This window comes from Triticum aestivum, chromosome 6A (genome assembly GCF_018294505.1).
Source record: "Triticum aestivum cultivar Chinese Spring chromosome 6A, IWGSC CS RefSeq v2.1, whole genome shotgun sequence".
Taxonomy (NCBI): domain Eukaryota; kingdom Viridiplantae; phylum Streptophyta; class Magnoliopsida; order Poales; family Poaceae; genus Triticum; species Triticum aestivum.
Genome location: NC_057809.1, coordinates 400,467,787 through 400,480,004, shown reverse-complemented (window position 1 = coordinate 400,480,004; position 12,218 = coordinate 400,467,787). Strand labels below are relative to the sequence as shown.

Below are 12,218 nucleotides of genomic sequence, written 5' to 3'. Positions count from 1 at the left end.
GGCAAAATGCAGCAGCCGGATGCTTATTTTGGCTAGTCCGACCTATTTTTAGGACGCTTCTCTTCTCTATATGCTGGGGAGTCTGTGGCTCGCAGGCTGCTCATCATAGAAAAAAAAGAACGTGAAACGCAGGCTGCGTACGCTGCTGGAGTGAAGCTCGCAAACGTAGACGCGGTTGACGTTCACGTACCAATTCGCAACGTGCACGCGCCGACTGCAGTTTGACCAAGCCCTCGTTGGACTTGGAAGAAAATGGTCAGACGCTCACACAAAGGGGTCACGTCAGTCACTCCCCCCGGGCCATCCGGAGAACCCTATATAAACAGCAGCGAACCATCGGAAGCTTGACATCGATCACACGGGCTAGCCACAGAGCAACGAACTCGGGTCATCAGCAACGAACCATGGCGCGGGTGCTGGCTCTCGGCGCCGCCGCGGCTTTCCTCCTCCTGGCAGTGGCATCGACCATGGCGGCCGCGCAGAACTGCGGGTGCGCCGCGACCGAGTGCTGCAGCCGCTGGGGGTTCTGCGGCACCACCGGCGAGTACTGCGGCACGGGCTGCCGCTCGGGCCCCTGCACCGTGCCCGTCACCAACAACGTGTCCGTGCCCGCCATCGTCACGCCGGCCTTCTTCGGCGCGCTCGTCGCCCAGGCCGCCGACGACTGCGCCGCCAAGGGCTTCTACACCCGCGACGCCTTCCTCACGGCGCTCGGCGGCTACCCCGCTTTCGGCCGCACCGGCTCCGACGACGACTCCAAGCGCGAGATCGCCGCCTTCTTCGCCCACGTCAACCACGAGACCATAAGTAAGCTCACCACGCACGCCGACAGTTCACCACGCTTATATATATATATATATGTAGCCCCGAGCCCTGACCATGATGAGCTTGTACTACTACGAAATGATTTGCAGAGTTCTGCTACATCGACGAGATCAACGGGCCGAGCAAGAACTACTGCGACCCGACGAACGCGGAGTGGACGTGCGCCGCCGGGAAGGGCTACTACGGCCGCGGGCCGCTGCAGATCTCGTGGAACTACAACTACGGGGCGGCGGGGCAGAGCCTCGGCTTCGACGGGCTCAACGACCCGGACGCGGTGGCGCGGAGCCCCGTCCTGGCGTTCCAAGCGGCGCTCTGGTACTGGATGAACAGCGTGCACGACATCATCGTCTCCGGCCAGGGGTTCGGCGCCACCATCAGGGCCATCAACGGCGCGCTCGAGTGCAACGGCAAGAACCCCAGCGCCGTCAACGACCGCGTCGCCTTCTACAAGCAGTTCTGCCAGCAGTTCGGCGTCGACCCGGGGACCAGCCTCACCTGCTAATTAAGCTCACTGTTTAGGACATCGCGTGGACTTGGTTGTGGCATATGTGCGTGCATCTGATTCGGACAGACATATTCAGGATAAGATTGCTTTCGGATTTGACACTATACTTCTTAATTTGATAATTTTTGGACGCCGATATTGACCTGACGTTCGGTCTGGCGACCACCCACCAAAGGTTCATCATCAGGAAAGAAGCTATCGATCGAACGAGATCGTTCCATTCGGTCTTCTTGTAGCGCAAACACGAAGCCTTAGGTACATGACTTTAAATACGTAAAACAAAAATACAAATAAAAGCAATGATTTCTATACTAAAAAATCCCATGAAGTTCAGCATGGATCCGATGAAAAAATGGCTTAAAAACTATATTTACAAAAAAAAGGCACTTAGAGTAGAGAAAACAAAAACTAAAAAAATGGCATGCATGAAAAATGTCATTCAAACTTAAGTTGCCAATGTGTTTTCATGATATGATGCAAAAAAAAGAAGGAATAAAAATGTAAAAAAAAAAGAGTGTCATGATAACAAAATTGACGTAGTGTGTTTAAATTTGCCATGGTGTTCAAAAAATTGAAATGTGCCATGGTGCAAAAAAGAAAAATTGTGACGCTATGAAAATAAATTGCCATGGTACAAAAGTAAAAGAAAAGGAGGGTAGACGTGGCACAGTGATGAAGTCCTCCTCACTTGTGCCAAGAGGTCCTAGGTTCGAACCAGTCTCTCTGCATTGCAATGTAGCAGGGGTAAGACTAGCACTGGCGGAGCTTCGTGAGGGCAAAAGCGTGCCATGGCCCGCCCAGCCCCAGCAGGTAATACGTACATATACTACTTACAGCCCAGCCCACGACTGCATCTCTCGCTCGCAGCACCACCTCGTCACGCTTCTCTCCTTCGCATGCAGCCACGATCGCTCTATGCCCTCCCCCCCTCGATTCCTCATCTTATACAGCAGAGTGCAGAGTAGCTGACTGATACTAGTGCATGGGTCACGCGTGCAGCCGCGCGAAGGGCCAGAGAGAGGTGGCCGGGAGCCGTGAGGGTCGAGCTCCCAGTCCCACCATCACAACGAGTAGCAGGTTCGAGCCCATACCCCAGGCGGGTCCCTAGCAGGGGCCAGCTGGGGGATGAGCACCGCTACATAGGCACATCATTGTTGTTGTTCAGGGTTCAGTAGAGTTTTAGGTGTTGAAAGTTTCAGTTTCGACTGTAGCTACATTTCTTTAGTTTCGTCAGAAATAACCGAGCTGCGACTCGACCGTAGCTAGCTAGGATTGCGGCACCCTGACCCGATCATGGAATCGCACGATGAAACGGTCATGGTGCCATGACATGCGACGAGCAGGGAGTACTGGGATGGCGGTACTCACGACCCGAACATGCCTGTTTTTTCGTTTTCCGTTGAAGTCTGTAACGACTGAATAAAAGAAGAGAAACAGTAAAGCTACATATAGTTCGCAGAGCAAAGACCTCCCTCTCTCGTGTGCTCACTCTTTCTTCCATAACTCTGGTGATCGCCGGAGTTCCAGCTTGGCAGGGTTCGTCCGGTAATCACTACATAATTGCCATGGACAACAAGGCTAATCAACGCAGAGATTTGATTCTCAATAGAAAAAGAGATGATGTGATTACATATGAAGTTTAGGAAGACTTCTGAGCAGCAGCTCATCATCCTTTGCTTGAGTTGATTTTTTTTGTGTGTTTTCTTTTATCTTGGCCCGCCCAGGATTTTTTTTTGTAGCTCCGCCACTGAAGACTAGGTTCCTGTAATCCCTCCCCACACACCACCTTGTGTTGGAGTTTCTATGCATTGGGTCTGTCCTTTTACAAAAGTAAAAGAAAAAATTGCCGTGATAGATAATGAAAAACAAGATACCATGGGTTGTTTTAGTAAGATTTGCCATGGTTTAAAAAAATAAATTCGCCATCGTATTTAAAAGCAAATCTTGCCATGCTCAAAAGATTATTTTCAAAGGCAGAAAAAGGAAAATAGCCGTGCCAATTTGCATTTGTATAAGGTGGCAAAAATGTTGGTTAAAGTGTACCATTTTTTTAGTAATAATTTCCATGTTTCATAAAAGTAAATTTACCATGGTCCATGGAAAAGATTTTCCATGAACATTGAAAAAGTGAACTTGCCATGGATGTAAAGTACATTTACCATGGCAATAAAAGGATGAATGTCATGAAAAATTAAAAGGTAAATTTTCCATGAGTGATAAAAATTAATTTTCCATGTATGTGAAAGTAAAATTGCCGTGGAGAATATAGCAAAATTCTCCATGAAAAAATAAATTAATATCTGACATGTCACTAAAAGTAAAATTGCCATGGCAAAAGTAGACTAAACTTTGCCATGGAAAATGAAGTAAATTTTCCATGGAAAATGAAGTAAGTCTGCCATGCTACAAAATAAATTTGACATGTTCTTATAAGGAAAAATTCTTATGAAGATGAAATTTTCATATATTTATCGCGTGACTATTCTAAAAAAATGTTTGAAATTATGCTACGAGGTACGAGACACACTTTGGCATTGTCCAAAAAGAAAGAAAAAAGTTGCCACGGTCGATTACGTGAATTCGCCAGGGACCATAGAAAAAAAGAAGGTCGACATTGTCATAAAAAAAGGAAATTTGCATGGGCCATGAAGTGAATTTGCCATGGGCCATAAAACTGAATTTGCCATGACAAGTTTTTTTTATAAAACTGAGCCTTGTAAAAAAGTGTGGTTGTGGCATGGCAAGGGTTGTATTGGTGAAATGGCAAAGTCTATATTGATGACATGGCAACAACTAAAAACTATTGCCATGATAAAAGCTATAGATTTTCCATAAACGATTGAAAAAGTAAATTTGCCATGGATGTAAAGTACATTTAATAAAAGCTATAGATTTTCCATGAACAATTGAAAAAGTAAATTTGCCATGGATGTAAAGTACATTTATCATGGCAATTAAAATGTCAATTTGCCATGGAAAAATTCAAAAGTAAATTTGCCATGAGTGATAAAAAGTTAATTTACCATGTATGTGAAAGTAATTTGTCGTGGAGAATATAGTAAAATTTGCCATCGCAAAAGAAAGTAATATTTTCCATGTCTTTAAAAGTAATTAGCCATGATATTATCTAGAAGTTTAGTAGCTTCTCCTAATGTAATTTTCATAAAAGTACCTCCTGGACGGAATCTAAAAGATTTCTAGATGCAAAATTCAATTCGGCGTAAAATTTTTGTATGATCATCCATAAACTTAAACCATGAGTAGGGCAATTTCTTATCATCAATTTCACCCTCTCCCAAGATTGTGCAACATGTTCATTACCAAGTTACTTAAAATTCATTATATTGTTCCTAAGGGCGATAATCTTAGCGGGAGGAAAATACTTGGAAATAAAAGCATCTTTGCACTTATTCCATGAATTAATACTATTTTTAGGCAAAGATGAAAACCAAATTTTAGCACGATCTCTTAGTGAGAACGAAAATAACTTCAATTTAACAATGTCATTATGCACATCTTTTTTCTTTTGCATATCACAGAACTCAACGAAAGTATTTAGATGGGATGTGACATCTTCATTAGGAAGGCCAGAAAATTGATCTTTCATAACAAGATTCAGCAAAGTGGCATTAATTTTATAAGTTCCGCACTAGTGGCGGGAGTAATCAGAGTACTAATAAAATCATTATTATTAGTATTTGATACGTCTCCATCGTATCTACTTTTCCAAACACTTTTGCCCTTATTTTGGACTCTAACTTGCATGATTTGAATGAAACTAATCCGGACTGACGCTGTTTTCAGCAGAATTGCCATGGTGTTATTTTGTGCAGAAATAAAAGTTATCTGAATGACCTGAAAATCAACGGAGATTATTTTTGGAATATATAAAAAATACTAGCGAGAGAATCAACGTCAGGGGGCCCACACCCTGTCCACGAGGGTGGAGGGCGCGCCTTGATAACCCACAAGTATAGGGGATCACAAAAGTTTTCGAGGGTAGAGTATTCAACCCAAATTTATTGATTCGACACAAGGGGAGACAAAGAATATTCTCAAGTATTAGCAGCTGAGCTGTCAATTCAACCACACCTGGAAACTTAATATTTGCAGTAAAGTATTTAGTAGCAAAGTAATATGATAGTAGTGATAACGGTGGTAAAAATAACGGTAGCAGTTTTGGTTTTATACTGATTGTAACAGTAGCAACGGAAAAATAAATAAGCGAAGAACAATATATGAAAAGCTCGTAGGCAATGAATCGGTGATGGATAATTATGTCGGATGCGATCAATCATGCAACAGCTATAACATAGGGTGACACAGAACTAGCTCCAGTTCATCAATGTAATGTAGGCATGTATTCCGAATATAGTCATACATGCTTATAAAAAATAACTTGCATGACATCTTTTGTCCTACCCTCCCGTGGCAGCGGGGTCCTATTGGAAACTAAGGGATATTAAGGCCTCCTTTTAATAGAGTATCGGACCAAAGCATTAACACATAGTGAATACATGAAATCCTCAAACTACGGTCATCACCGGTAAGTATCCCGATTATTGTCACTTCGGGGTTAACGGATCATAACACATAATAAGTGACTATAGACTTGCAAGATAGGATCACGAACTCACATATATTCATGGAAACATGATAGGTTCAGATCTGAAATCATGGGACTGGGCCCTATGACAAGCATTAAGCATAACAAAGTCATATCAACATCAATCTCAGAGCATAATGGATACTAGGGATCAAACCCTAACAAAACTAACTCGATTACATGATAATTCTCATCCAACCCATCACCGTCCAGCAAGCCTACGATAGAATTACTCACGCACGTCGGTGAGCATCATGAAATTGGTGATGGAGGAAGGTTGATGATGACGATGGCGACGGATTCCCCTCTCCGGGGCCCCGAACGGACTCCAGGTCAGCCCTCCCGAGAGAGTTTAGGGCTTGGCGGCGGCTCCGTATCGTAAAACACGATGAATCCTTCTCTCCAATTTTTTCTCTCCGAACACGAATATATGGAGTCAGCATGGACGTCGGTGGAGCATCAGGGGGCCCATGAGGCAGGGGGCGTGCCCTCACCCTCGTGGATAGGGTGTGGGCCCCCTGGCCTTGATTCTTTCACCAGTATTTTTTAATATTCTAAAAATAATCTCCGTTGATTTTTAGGTCATTCCGAGAACTTCTATTTCTGCACAAAAATAACACTGTGACAATTCTGCTGAAAACAACGTTAGTCCGAGTTAGTTCCATTCAAATCATGCAAGTTAGAGTCCAAAACAAGGGCAAAAGTGTTTGGAAAAGTAGATATGTTGGAGACGTATCAACTCCCCCAAGCTTAAACCTTTGCTTGTCCTCAAGGAATTCAGTTGACAAACTAAAAGTGACAAAGAAAAACTTTTACAAACTCTGTTTGCTCTTGTTGTTGTAAATATGTAAAGCCAACATTCAAGTTTTCAGCAAAGATTATGAACTAACCACATTCACAATAATATTTAGGTCTCATGTTTACTCATATCAATGGCATAATCAACTAGCAAGCAATAATAATAAATCTCGGATGACAACACTTTCTCAAAACAATCATAATATGATATAACAAGATGGTATCTCGCTAGCCCTTTCTGAGACCGCAAAACATAAATGCAGAGCACCTTTAAAGATCAAGGATTGACTAGACATTGTAATTCATGGTAAAAGAGATCCAGTCAAATTATACTCAATGTAAACTAACAATAATACATTCAAACGACAGCGGTGCTCTCCAACTGGTGCTTTTTAATAAGAGGATGATGACTCAACATAAAAGTAAATAGATAGGCCCTTCACAGAGGGAAGCAGAGATTTGTAGAGGTGCCAGAGCTCGATTTTGAAATAGAGATGAATAATATTTTGAGCGGTATACTTTCATTGTCAACATAACAACCGAGAGATCTCAATATCTTCCATGCTACACACATTATAGGCGGTTCCCAAGCAGAATGGTAAAGTTTATACTCCCCCACCAACAACAAGCATCAATCCATGGCTTGCCCGAAACAACGAGTACCTCCAACTAGCAACAATCCTGGGGGAGTTTTGTTTGCAATTATTTTGATTTGATTTGAGCATGGGACTGGGCATCCCGGTGACCAGCCATTTTCTCGTGAGTGAGGAGCGGAGTCCACTCCTCTTGAGAATAACCCGCCTAACATGGAGGATACAGATAGCCCTAGTTGATACATGAGCTATTCGAGCATACAAAACAGAATGTTTATTTGAAGTTTTAGAGTTTGAAACATACAAATTTACTTGGAACGGCAGGTAGATACCATATATAGGAAGGTATGATGGACTCATATGGAACAACTTTTGGGGTTTATGGAATTGGATGCACAAGCAATATTCTCGCTTAGTACAAGTGAAGGCTAGAAAGAGACTAGGAAGCGACTAGCTAGAGAGCGACAACAGTCATGAACATGCATTAAAATTAATCAACACTAAATGCAAGCATGAGTAGCATATAATTCACCATGAACATAAATATCATGGAGGCTATGTTGATTTTGTTTCAACTACATGCGTGAACATGTGCCAACTCAAGCCACTCGAATCGTTCAAAGGAGGATACCACCCTATCATACCACATCACAACCATTTTAATAGCATGTTGGCACACAAGGTAAACCATTATAAACTCCTAGCAAATTAAGCATGGCATAAGCAACTATAATCTCTAATTGTCATTGCAAACATGTTTCATTCATAATAGGCTAAATCAGGAATGATGGACTAATCATATTTACAAAAACAATAGTGGTCGAGTTCATACCAGCTTTTCTCATCTCAATCAGTTCATCATATATCGTCATTATTGCCTTTCACTTGCATGGCCGAATAGTGTGGATAATAATAATAGTGCACGTGCATTGGACTAAGCTGGAATCTGCAAGCATTCAATTCAAGGGAGAAGACAAGGTAATACAGGCTCTTTGTTAGATCAACAATAATGCATATAAGAGCCACTCAACAATTTCATCATGGCATTCTCCTCTCGACCCCCAAAGAACAAGAAAGAAATAAAACTATTTACACGGGAAAGCTCCCAACAAGCAAAAGAAGAACGAGAAATGTTTTTGGGGCTTTTAATTACTACTACTACAGGCATGGAAAGTAAACTAGCTAAAAGCTACAGATAAATTTTTTGTTTTTTCTTAAGGGTTTTCAAACACACAAGAAGAAAACTTAAAAAGAAAATAAACTAGCATGGATGATACAATGAAAAAGTATGAGCACCGACAACTGGCATGAGTGTGTGAACATGAATGTAATGTCAGTGAGAAATACGTATTCCCCCAAGCTTAGGCTTTTGGCCTAAGTTGGTCTATGCCCATGGATGGCCTGGTGGATATCCGAAGTTGAAGCTGGGGTCGTACTGAGATGCATCAGCTACTGCCTGAAGGGCTGCAGCTTGGAGGCGGGCTGCCTCCGCGCTCCTCTCGTACTCGTTCGCCTCCTCCCTGGTTATAACATATCTCCTTTTTGCCTGAAAGTCAAAGAAAGTAGGAGCAGGGAGGGCGACATGATAGGTGCGTCGTCTGTCAAAGATTAGTTGGTACTGGAGGGACTGATCATTCCTCTCAACAAACTGATGACGAACCATAGCATTATAATCTAAATAAGCAGGAGGCAACTCAATATCATCTCCACATATGGGTGTCTCAAGAAAATCAGCTAAACGGGTTGCAGAAATTCCACCAAAGAAATCTCCATTAATATTATTATTATGCAACCTGCGTGCAACAATGCCCCCCAAGTTATATTGTCTATCTCCTAATACAACACTCTTGAGAACATTAAGATCAGGAACGCACATGTGACATGCCTCGTCCTTACCGTTAATGCATCTACCTAAAAAGAGAGCAAAATAATGTATGGTAGGAAAATGAATGCTCACTATGGTGGCTTGTGTTATTTCTCTAGATTCCCCCATAGTTATACTAGCAAGAAAATCTTTATATTCAGATTTGCGAGTCTCACTAGCACTACCCCACTGAGGAAGTTTACAAGCAGTATTAAACTCTTCTAAGTCCATGGTATAAGATTTATCATAAAGATCAAACATGACAGTTTGAGAATTGCATGATGATGTAAATAGAGGTACTGATGGCACTTATCTAACTCAAAGCTCTCAAGATCAGTGTTACGCATATATGCTTCAAATTCCTCCTTAATTCCTGCCCGGACCATGAAATTTTCTGACGGCCATTCACAAGGCCACATTTGAGCTTCTCTTGGTAGTTCATTGTCCGGCTCGCGTATTGCGGGCCTTGGGCCTTGCTTCCTTGAGGAACCACCTTGGTATATTTTCCTAAACATATTTCTTCCTGTGAAAAATTTCTGAAATTTTTAGTAACTCAAAAATAAAAGTGAACCAAACTCAACAAGATTGATAGCAACTACTCCTACAAGTGCCTAGAGGCTATATCATGCATTAAAACTACTTTTGACCACATAAATTTGACATGCAAGCTCAAGAACAGGGTCACCTAAGAAGCAAAAATTTGCAACAAATAAAGCACTAGAACAAAAACTAATTGGACCATTTGAGGAGTCACATACTGAAGAACAATCCCCCAAAGCAGTTTTGTGAATGGAGCTTTGAGCAAGGAGGTCGAAAATGGCAGCAAGATGAGTTAGAACACGGGTTTGAGCTAGGTGGGAATTTTTTCTGGAGCAAGACGAAGAGTGTGGGTGCAAGGATAAGTGGAGGGGACCCACGTGGGGTCCACGAGGAAGGGGCACGCCTAGGGGGGTAGCGCCCTCCACCCTCGTGGGCACGTGGTGGGTCCCCCTGGTGTGTTCTCAGTGCGAGCTATTCTCAAATATTCTAGAAAAAATCATATTAAATTTTCAGGGCATTTGGAGAACTTTTATTTTCGAGGTATTTTTATTGCATGGATAATTCAGAAAACAGACAGAAAATACTATTTTTGCTTTATTTAATCTAAATAACAGAAAGTAAAAAGAGGGTACAGAGAGTTGTGTTTTCTAAATTCATCCATCTCATGCTCATCAAAAGGAATCCACTAACAAGGTTGATCAAGTATTGTTAACAAACTCTTTTCGAATAACCTAAAACCAAAGAATTTTCGAATAACACTAGGTTACCTCAACGGGGATATGCATGTCCCCAACAATGAGAATATCATATTTCTTCTTGAAAGTAGGAAGAGGAAATTCAAAACCTCCAATAGTAATAGTTGGAATTTTTCCAATAGAATTGATACTGTGGACTTGAGGTTATTTCCTCAGGAAGTGTACCGTATGCTCATTACCATTAACATGAAAAGTGACATTGCCTTTGTTGCAATCAATAACAGCCCCTGCAGTATTCAAAAATGGTCTACCAAGGATAATCGACATACTATCATCCCCGGGAATATCAAGAATAACTAAGTTCGTTAAAATAGTAATGTTTGCAACCACAACAGGCACATCCTCACAAATACCGACAGGTATAGCAGTTGATTTATCAGCCATTTGCAAAGATATTTCAGTAGGTGTCAACTTATTCAAATCAAGTCTACGATATAAAGAAAGAGGCATAACACTAACACCGACTCCGAGATCACATAAAGCAGTTTTAACATAGTTTCTTTTAATGGAGCATGGTATAATTGGTACTCCTGGATCTCCAAGTTTCTTTGGTATTCCACCCTTAAAAGAATAATTAGCAAGCATGGTGGAATTTCAGCTTCTGGTATCTTTCTTTTATTAGTAACAATATCCTTCATATATTTAGCATAAGAATTCACTTTAAGCATATCAGTCAAACGCATACGCAAAAAGATAGGTCTAATCATTTCAGCAGCGCTCAAAATCCTCATCATCCTTTTTCTTGGATGGTTTAGGAGGGAAGGGCATGGGTTTCTGAACCTATGGTTCTCTTTCTTTACCATGCTTTCTAGCAACAAAGTCTCTCTTATCATAATGTTGATTCTTTGATTGTGGGTTATCAAGATCAACAACAGGTTCAATTTCTACATCATTATCATTACTAGGTTGAGCATCAACATGAACATCATCATTAACATTATCACTAGGTTCATGTTCATTACCAGATTGTGTTTCAACATCAGAAATAGAAATATCATTGGGATTCTCAGGTGTGTCAACAACAGGTTCACTAGAAGCATGCAAAGTCCTATCATTTTTCTTCTTCTTCTTCTAAGAAGAACTAGGTGCATCAATATTAGTTCTCTGAGAATCTTGCTCAATTCTCTAAGGGAGGCCCTCAGGATACAAAGGTTCCTGAGTCATTTTACCTCCTCTAGTCATAACTCTAACATCATTATCATTTTTCTTATTATTTAATTCATTGAACAAATCATTCTGAGCCTTAAGTACTTGTTCTACTTGAGAGGTAACCATAGAAGCATGTTTACTAATGAGTTTAAGTTCACCTTTAACACTAGCCATATAATTACTCAAGTGTTCAAGCATATCAGAATTGCGTTTCAATTGTCTACTAATATAAGAATTGAACTTTTCTTGTTTAACAATAAAATTATCAAACTCATCTAAGCATTGGCTAGCAGACTTATAACGAGGAATATCACCTTCATCAAATCTATAGAGAGAATTTGCCTTTACTACCTCTATCGGGTTATCAAGACCATGTATTTCTTCAATAGGTGGTAAATTCTTAACATCTTTAGCTTTAATACCTTTTTCTTTCATAGATTTCTTTGCCTCTTGCATATCTTCAGTACTGAGAAATAGAATACCCCTTTGCTTCGGAGTTTGCTTAGGAGTTGGTTCAGGAAGTGTCCAATTATTTTCATTAGTCACTACAAAAAAAGACACATCCGTGACATTTTGGGCCGAA

The 12,218-nt window shown here is 41.3% G+C and overlaps 1 protein-coding gene across 1 annotated transcript; it reads left to right on the top strand.

Moving 5' to 3' along the window:
* The first annotated feature begins 352 nt into the window (after positions 1 to 352).
* On the top strand, positions 353 to 1,553 carry LOC123130666 (chitinase 6). Its single transcript, XM_044550497.1, has 2 exons — positions 353 to 807; positions 915 to 1,553. The coding sequence occupies exons 1-2, from the start codon at positions 405 to 407 to the stop codon at positions 1,325 to 1,327; spliced, it is 816 nt and encodes a 271-aa protein (XP_044406432.1). The 5' UTR covers positions 353 to 404; the 3' UTR covers positions 1,328 to 1,553.
* The last annotated feature ends 10,665 nt before the right edge of the window (positions 1,554 to 12,218 follow it).